The sequence below is a fragment of the Saccostrea cucullata genome, unplaced genomic scaffold (genome assembly GCF_032062105.1).
Source record: "Saccostrea cucullata isolate Sc308-1 unplaced genomic scaffold, CSIRO_AGI_Scuc_v1 ctg15613, whole genome shotgun sequence".
Lineage (NCBI taxonomy): Eukaryota > Metazoa > Mollusca > Bivalvia > Ostreida > Ostreidae > Saccostrea > Saccostrea cuccullata.
The window spans coordinates 4201-13989 of NW_026918048.1; the positions used below are offsets into that span (position 1 = coordinate 4201).

The 9789-nt window shown below is 33.4% G+C and overlaps 1 protein-coding gene across 1 annotated transcript; it reads right to left on the reverse strand.

The window, feature by feature from the left end:
* Positions 1–7822: 7822 nt before the first annotated feature.
* Positions 7823–9501, reverse strand: LOC134239414 (neurotensin receptor type 1-like). Its single transcript, XM_062721626.1, has one exon. It carries the CDS (start codon positions 9499–9501, stop codon positions 8350–8352), a length of 1152 nt encoding a protein of 383 aa, XP_062577610.1. The 3' UTR covers positions 7823–8349.
* Between the last annotated feature and the right edge of the window lie 288 nt (positions 9502–9789).

Sequence of the window (9789 nt, forward strand, 5' to 3'; positions counted from 1 at the left end):
TAATAGCTTCTTAAGTGTGCATTTAAAAATCAGGGGGAGTTAATATAGACTAATTATTCTATGTTTACAACACGTGGGAAAACTGATCTTTGAAGTGGTGTATATTTGATCAGTTTAATTATTAAGAGTTTTTCCCCATGTTCCAGAAATTATTCCAAAACTGTCATCAATAGTTGATCGTGAAATACCTAATAAGTTGGAGACTTGACATATTCGTTTACAGATAAAATTGTTATGTTTTGCCATACCATATGAATTATCAAATGGTTTGGAAAAAGAATGTACAAAACAACTAAATACATAACTTCGAAAATTGAAATATAAACATATCCTATTTTTTTTTTTTGAATTCAGAAACCTGTGCTTCTTGGCATGATCAGGAAAACTGAAAAAATCCAACGACAATTTAGTGTGTAAATAATGGCCTAAGAAAAAGTATGAAAAACGTCAGTCAGTATTTCACTCACTGATAAATTGTATTTGCTGTCAGGGTCATTGTATCGTCCATAGAATTTACGAAATGACGACTTTAATTAAATGGGGGCTTTTTCCTAAAAAAGGATGAACTGTTTTTTGAAAGGGTTTAAACTTTATAGTGAAAGTTTTGGTTTTTAAAGAACCTTAAAACATATCAGGCGTTAGCATTCTAAGGAATCTCTTCCATTTATTGCCTCGAGTGCTTTAAAAGGTCAAAATTTGATGTCCTTCGGCTTCATTGGTGATGTCTTACTAGTATATGAGTGAAATAATCTTGCAAGGGACGCAAAGCTGCAATCAAAATTTCTGGGGAAAATTTCTTGGTGAGCATTTAGTAATTGTATATGTGATAAATTTTATGCAGACATACTAGGTAAAATTTATAAACACGATTCCTGGTGATAAAAACCAGCAATTTACATGTAAATCACATCAATTAGTTTATTGGTCCAATACATGTGCAAATACGAATGATTTTTTTTCCAGATTGTTTATTTTTCAAGAATAAAATCTAATTTTTTTGTCAAGCAGGACTAAAATTAGGAAACATAACAAGTTTTAAAACCAAAAAATCTGTTACGTTGGGGAGGGAGTGGGGAAGGGGAAAGGTTTGGTTGCTTCCTTTTTAACATAATAATACATGTATATGGCTCTCTTTAATTTACCATTTACCATGATCCAGATCAAAGGCGGGCATTGTTGCTGTATGGTTTTTGTATCTTTGAAACTGGAGGATGGGGTTGGGTTTAGTTTGCCCCCTATAGAACAAGAGTACCAAAGACCAAATGGAAGATAACTGGTACGATGCAAGAGTGTATATTTTATGACATAGCTGTACATTTAGGTGTACCGAGTAATAGTTCTGTTTAACAAATTATGCTGTATTCTTTGAAATCGTCCCGGTTAGAATTCTCCCAAATACGAAGAGAACGAAAGGGGTGGAAATACCGGTATAACAAAAGCTGAAATTTCCCAATTATTGTAATTCATCACCTAGCTTGAAATCAGCATTTTGACATTTTGTAAATCAAGCCCTTTTCATGTAAGTCCTTTTCATCCATGATATATGGAGATAACGATAGTACTCAGCTCAAAGTCATTAAACAATACAAAATACGATGAAGCAAACACGGACCTCCGAAACATCAGAGGATCAGGTGACATGGAGGAGTGAGCATCCACTGCCGACCGGTCACACCAGCCGTGTTTTCCTTGTCATGATGGGGAAATAACGGAAAATCCGTCGTCAGTACTGTGGATAAATAATGATTAAATAATGATAAAAATTATACGAAAACGTCAGTCAGCATTTGACTCAATGATAAATAATATTTCCTGACAAGGTCATTGATGAAGATATATCCCTGCATGAGTAAGGGAAGTTGACGATTGAAAAGTTAAAGTCATCATATTTATCATAGAGCTTTGTTATTAGATTACTATTAACGTATTTTTCTAATAAATATCCAAATATGAAATAGATGTGTTAGACTCAGTGATATTTTTTATTTTAAGCTCGCCGGAATATATCGTATCGACATAAGAATGGAAATAAAACAAACAAGATGTGTTTGTGAAACACTATGCGCCCGGCGATAACAACGCTCAAAAAAATTATTTTTAGCAGATAAGTCACAGTCAAGGTCACAAAATCATTGATCTTAGTGTCATTTGAAAAAATTGATTAGTAAAGTATGCATATCAAATATGAAATCTCTATCTCTCATGGTTCAGAAGTTATGGTGAAGGTTCAAAAAGCTATTTTTAGCACATAGGATACGGTCAGGGTCAAGGGTCATTGACGTTGATGTCATGTGAAAGTGCTTAATTAGTGGAGTATACATGCCAAATATTAAGTCTCTATCTTTCTTGTTCAAAAGTTATGGCGAAGGTTAAAGTTTGTCGACAAAAAAGCTATGTTTAGCGTATAGGTCACAGTCCAGGTCACAAGGTCATTGATCATGGTGTCATTCAGAAGAGTTTAATCAGTGGTGTATGCATACCAAATATGAAGTCTCTATCTTTTATGGTTCAAAAGTAATGGCGAAGGTTAAAGTTTACAGAAAAAACTATTTCTAGCATAAAGGTCACAGTCAAGGTCACAAGGTCATTGACCTTGGTGTCATTTGAAAAAGCTTAATTAGTGCAGTAGGCATACCAAATATGAAGTCTCAACCATTCATGGCGAAGGTTAAAGTTTGCAGACAAACAGACAAACAGATAGACAGGACTAAAACAATATACGCCTCGTGTCTTTCTATCCGGGCCCATAAAAATTCAATTACAAAATCATCCGTCTTCCTGAACAATACAAAAGGCTTTATAGTTGGCGTGACCGGACTTCAGTAGATGGTTCCTCTTCCTAGGCGCTCGATCCCCAACCTGTAATTTCAATAAATACACTATACAGTTGTATAGTTTGAGGAAGGACCCTTTTTCAATTTTAAATGAAAATTCCTTTCACCCCCTTTTCTTGCATTTATTTAATTAAGGCCGTTAGAGGAAAAATTAAGAAAACCTTTATCCTTCCATCTTAAATAATTCAGAAACTTTAAAAAAAACCCATATATTACACATTGATTACTGGTCTTTTTCTCCAATACAATGACAGAGTACCAAAGAAAACATCAATCAATCAATTTCATGTTTCATAAAACACCTATACACACCATAGGTCTTTTGATTGTAATCATGATCCAGCTAAATCTCTCCTATCTCAAGTTTAATGCAATGTAATGCATATGTTAATTTACTGTGCAGAATCGGAGCATAAGATACTGAGTCAAGAAGCATGTACATCTTAACGTCATTTCAGCTCTTATACCATGGTAGATAGAGCTCAATTACGTAGACAAAAGTGTAAGGATTTTATGACCATATTTGGAGACTTTAAAACTAACATAAAAGTCCATCGGTTGCCTTTTTTTGCCTTTCTTTCTGATAAGTGATGTTGATTTCAATATGATAAAGGCTATTTGTTCTGCCCCTTTACTCCTAATGTTCGTAAATATTGTTTTAATTTGAAACTGGGCCTTACAATATACACATGTAATAATAAAACTGGATTATTTTGTGGGTTGATTTAATTTAAAGTATAAATGATATTTTGTGAAACAGACCTGATATTTCATGCATAGATACAGTAAAACTGTTTTGTGAGAAACCGATTATTGCGAATTCACGGATATATAAGTTATTATGACCGAGTTTTACTGTATTTTGGTCTCAAAGGAAATAATAAAAAGGGTGAGGATAACGAACAGTAATCGATTTAAGAAAAAAAACCTTAAAACAATACGAATCTGTTAATAGGGCATAAACATGGACACCATATTATCCCAGATGTTTGATCAGGGGTCTTGGAGGAGTAAGCACCCCCTGTTGACTGATAACATTTGCAGTGACCGTATGCATTGATCAGGTGGATGGAACATTCAGTTGTCAAATTCAATATAAAATAAAGGCCTAAAACCGGATGTGAAAGAAAATATCTAAAATACGACCTAGAAAAGTTTAGCTAACAAGGTCATATTACCCACCATAGGAGATATGAAATGCTGACTACAAAGAGGATTATTAAATTCCCTGTAATATCAATTTATCTGTGTGTAGAGTGTCTACGTTAAAAAAAATTGTTCGTTCTCCCAGCATGCACTTGATTATCGAAAAGAATATTGAAAAAAATTTAATCACTCATAGAGAAACATTTTCACACAATGCTCGTATCGGGTTCGAAAGACCTTGACCAACTTTGTAAACTCTTTGTGTTTATTGATCTTAGTCTAACAGTTGTGCGCGGTTCTCGTTATATTATCAGTTAATCATTAAAGGTCACAATTGTTTTTTTCTTTCCCATGCTTTGGAAATTGCTTATTGAACGATAACATAATGAAATGCATCTTCTCGTCTATAATCCCCTTTGAATAGGCTGCAATTTGGATCTTTGATATATGCAATTTATTCCTTTGTTATAGTGTTTACAAGTCTGTCAATAATTTAGTACCTATGAGGGCCAGAATGCCTGAAAACATAACATTTCTTTTAATATCAAATAATAATTAATTATTGTTGTCATTATATTTCAGACAGAACGATTGAAAACAGCTAGATAAACTATGAGGCAATTATTGTTAAGGAAATGCCTTATTTATATTCAATAAAAAAAAGATACAGTGTAGAGGTCATATTAATGCTTAGTGGAAAAGTCTCATACTTTTGGTGTATTAACTTTTATGATTCTAGTTATTGTTTTTGTCTTATCTGAAGCTTGAACATAAATATGAATATTATAATCATATTAATATAAATGAAAGAGAAATCAACATTCTAAACAACTAGGAATCAATTAACTTAGTGCTAGCTTTCTTTTCATTTACCACTGCATTTTTCCTGCTCTTAAAATACCTCTTGAGAAATGTACAACCTGAATGATATTTAAATAAAAAGTTTTTGTTCCAATTACGTTAGCACGCTGGGACTTAATTCATTTCTAAGTTTAAGTAGGGATTAGGTTTTCTTTGAAGCAAAGTTGGATCATGTATAATTAATGAAGACAGTGCTTCCTCTATATGTATTATGATGCATGATGTGTTCATTATGCTACGATTGACCGTGTTCGACTTTTACAATGTGTTTTGGAAGTGAAAGTGAAGACATTATTTATTTATAATATTTGCGTCTCTGTACATTAGGAACATGAGGAAATGCATGAATATAATGTTCTATATAATACTCAAAGGCTCTAGTAGTCGCTGTTTTTCAACAGTTTAAGCTAATTTGATGAATGTGTGTATAAGGAAGATTTTATGTAGATTAATTATTCTATGTTTACGACACATGGGAAAGCTGATATTTGATCTTTGAAGTGGTGTATGTTTGATCATTTTAATTATTAATCAGTCTTTTCCACGTGTTCCGAATTCATTAAAAACCTAAAATCGATGGTTGATCATGAAATACCCAAAAGTTAGAAACATGACAAATTTGTTCATAAATAACATGTAATGTTTTGTTTTGAACATACATGTATTTTAATTATTGACCATTTATCAAACGTGTTGGACAAGAGATAGACTGAGATAGTCATCTCACATAACAAGTAATACCGTGGTATCCATGTTAAATAAAACTAAATACATGTACATAACTTTTTAAATAATCAAAATATAAACCTTTGCTATTTTCTTTTAGAATTAAGAAAAGTAAAACCAAGAATTTCATCATATTCATAGTACTCTTTATTATAATTTATAGAATAAACTTCGCCTTATTCAGAAAGTAAATAACTAATATGGGGTTTATAAGCGTAGTATCAGGTACGTTTTATAGGAGGATATATCCGTTTCACAGTACTGCTCCTGGAACAGCTGTAAAAATATCTGCTAGTGCAGACAGCCAAAAATAAAAATTGATATACGTTCTTGAATAAATGGAGTAAATAGGGACATCACAAGTGATACGAAAAAATACAAACATTCATTCAGACCTGTTTAGGCTATCGTGCGCCTTATTTTGCGTCGTTTCTGCAGTAAAACAATGAAGCCTCCACTCCGTATCGGAAGGTATGTGGTTCACGCTTTTACCACAATAACCATAAAACTAGAGATACTGTGAGCGATGAGCTCAACTTAATGATCCGTCGCCAATTCAGTATGTAAATAATGGACTAACAATTAGTATGAAAACCGCCAGTCAGCATTTGATTCAATGACAAATTGTATTTGCTGACAAGGTCATTGTATCGTTGCTGACAAGGTCATTGTATCGACCATAGAAAGTACGAAATGATGACTTTAAAACGAGACTGCTGATATTCTTGTTCCATCAACTTGTTTGTCAATAACTTACCTCGTTTTAGACATTGTAAAAGACATAAGTTTTTAGACATAAGTATAGAGCATGCTCTTGGATATCGAATCAGCTGAGATATATAAACTCCGTATGCCCGTAATCTCTCCATTCCTGAAAAATAATGGTTTGCTTAAACATAAGAGTGACGTCACAAGTGGATTTTATAACCACAAGCTTAAGGGAATTCTGATTTGTTAAGAATCTGTGGATTTTTTTTATCTCAAGCTCACCGAGATATATCGTATCGACATAAGAATGGAATTAAAAAATAAAATCCGATTACGCAATAATTTGTCTTTCAGAACAATACAAAGGGCTTTAGTCGGCGTAACCAGGCTTTAGTAGATGCTTACTCCTCCTAGGCACGCGATCCCAACTCTTTAATTTCTAAGGGTCCGTGGTTATACCCTGCTCACATATCTGTGTTGTTTAATCATCTGGAGACTGATTACTACATACGTTATCTTAATCCTTTTCATTATTGCAACGTGTTTCCTGCATAATGAAGAGGATTAGAAATAAGACGATTTGATTCTCGATATAAATTCAGCTTTCATTTGGTTCTCATCTGCAGACTATTTTTTCTGTGACTATGATTGTGAGTCCATTGGATACCATATGTAGATTAGTGTTTTGCCTTGGAAATGGTCAAGAGTAGATATGCAACTTTTCAAGATATAACTTCATTTTTATTTAACTCATCTGTAAGAAAATAAACCCTCGTTTTGGTACCGATAATAAATGTTATGATTTAAGCCCAGTTTGATAAAATCATGTAATTAATGTGTTTTAAGTCATGAAATGAATGTTATCAAGATTTTAAAAACATCGCAGACAAATTAAACTATGCAGACAAATATGGTGTTCACTATGAAAAAAAAAACATTCACATTTTCCCAGATGTTATTCGCTTATCTTCATTATCATCGTTGGTAAAGCACTTAAAAGATATCTGGAAGTTTTACTCTAGCTATATTTGAAAAAAAAATGTTTTTTTTAGATACATCATACATTGATCTCGATTAAATTTCATGCTCCTGGATAAACTAATGAACCTACTTTTTATTCAGAATAGAAATATCTATAATAACAATATCATATGATACCATTATCAGGATTTAAAAGATCGCAACGTTGAAGTTTCATGATCTTAAATTTGTTTTGACAGTGACAATAGCCACAGTAATTCTTACTATACCTAAAAGGAAACTCTGTCTGAACTTAAAGGTCCTTTATATCCCATATACCGAAATAACAAAGAAGTAAGAATACAACAAGTTAATCTCGGAATATTTATTTTACTTAAAGAGGCGAAAGTATAATAGTCGTTGTATATATAACTCTCATGATAAAAAAATAGTAAAGATGCACAGTTGCTTTTCATGCTATAGAAGAGAGTATGAAAAACTATTACATCAATAGAGAAGTTAGACTTTATACATTATTGGAAGAAATAAATATGTTGAAAATATATTTCATTGAAATAATTATAAGAAAAACTTGGAATATGTTTATTAAAAGCTGATACATCTTTAAACGTATACAAAATAGCACAAAATTTCAACAACCGATTAGCGTATAGTCAATAGTGCTTTGCTCGAACAAGCGTCCCACTGTATTAGCTTTAATTACATATTAGCGTGAACTTAAATTAAAACACTTTTAGCTGCCTTGAAAGGCGTAAAATAATATTTCCACCAAAATTAGGTATCTATCAAGCATGTCCTTGATTATATGAACTTTTTGCACTATGTCAGTGAAACTCGTAACAGTTACCTTTATTTCATTAAAAATATCAGTTATTCTTGTCAAAGATGCCAGGAATCGGCTTAATTCTGGAATTATCTTCTGATTAGAAGTCCTCGGAAAACAAGAACACGAGGATCCCCGCTGTGTTGAAATAGTAAATGTGTCCGACATTTACCCTTCAAGTTAAGAAGCCTTGTCATAGAAGAAATAATTTCCTTCCGAAATTAATTTGTATGGTATTCTATGAAGTGGACTTTGGATGTTCTAATTGATTCACAGGTAAGACTGCGGAGTCTGGGAATTAGAGCGAGAGTTCCGTAACGAGCACCGGCTATAAGAGGAGTCTCTCTTCAACGAATGATACGTGAACAACATTTTGACTTCCCTGCGAAAGTAAGCCCCAGTAATGCTGTAAAGGAAGAAGTTGATGCAGTAGTTTATGTAGAAGATAGTCCTTGTAATGTAAAGCACGCCTTGCCAGAATTCAAAGTCCGCCGAGTAGTGTTCAAGAACCCCAACACTAGATATGTATTTGGAATGAAGGAAATTTCGAAACCACACGGCAAAGAATGGAATATTTAGACCAATAAAACAAAATGAGATTGCTAACAAGATAATTGTGAATTCTAGCCTAATGATGCTTTCTTCCGTAACAATTTTACATTCTCGCTTACGTTTGTTTCTGATGATAAGTCTGCGCATGATTAAAATATTTAATACTGTAATGATAATAAATGGAACGAGAGTAATCAACACAGCATAAATGCTATCCAAAATAAAAGACACAAAATCATAGTCTCTGTCTGTGGTACAGTAGTGCCTACCGTCTGAGCTTACATATATAGCACTCAGAACTGGCTTATATAACACAACTATTGCGGAAATCACAAATATTGAACCCACTATTCGTCGTGTTCCACTTTTTGTACAAATGTCCCGTCTCCGTAGAGGATGACACACCCCAATATATCTCTCTCCCGTAAAGGCGACCACCAACCAGGCTGAGAGGAATCGGGACATATAGGACATATACAGTTGAAATTGGCACGGTCCATCGACGTCAATAAATGTGAGCGTAGTATCAGTCTTCAAATACATCAGACCTCTCCTTAGCCATTCCACAGTAACGTAAAATATCAACGTCAAAAGATCTGACGTTGACAATGCCGCTAGGTACGTGCTAGCGGAGAGTCCCCTCATATTCCTGGATAAGAATACGTAAAGCGATAATAGATTGCCTACAAATCCCACAATGAGAATAACAGGCGTAAAGTAAGAATAAAATATCCTGGAATTCCTGAGGAATGTGTCTGTTCCGAGGTCACCTATCCATTCATGATCGCTAGTATTATGGCTGTAGTTTGCTGTCTGCTTCCTCAGATACTCGTACAAATGTAAAGTCATAGCACCTCCACTCCAGTTCATCCCTCTGGAAAAATAATCAAGATTTTTACCATAAAAACACAAGCCAGCTAATTCTCAAGCTTTTATACATTTGCACATCTTTGGTTTGTTATTATTTTTTTTCATCAGAAGTAAAGCAATAATTGACGAAGGATTGTTACTCCCGCAATTTAAAGGGAAGGGTGTTTATCCTTTTTTTAATATACCCTAATAATTGATCAATGATTTTTTGTTGGTGGCAGATCTTCATTTCATAAGAATTTGGTTCCACGTCAATTGAAATCACCAACTATTACAAAGCATTTTTTT

Bases quoted from the DNA above. Each gene is read 5' to 3' on its own strand.
- LOC134239414 (XM_062721626.1), bottom strand. From the start codon at position 9,501: ATGAACTGGAGTGGAGGTGCTATGACTTTACATTTGTACGAGTATCTG.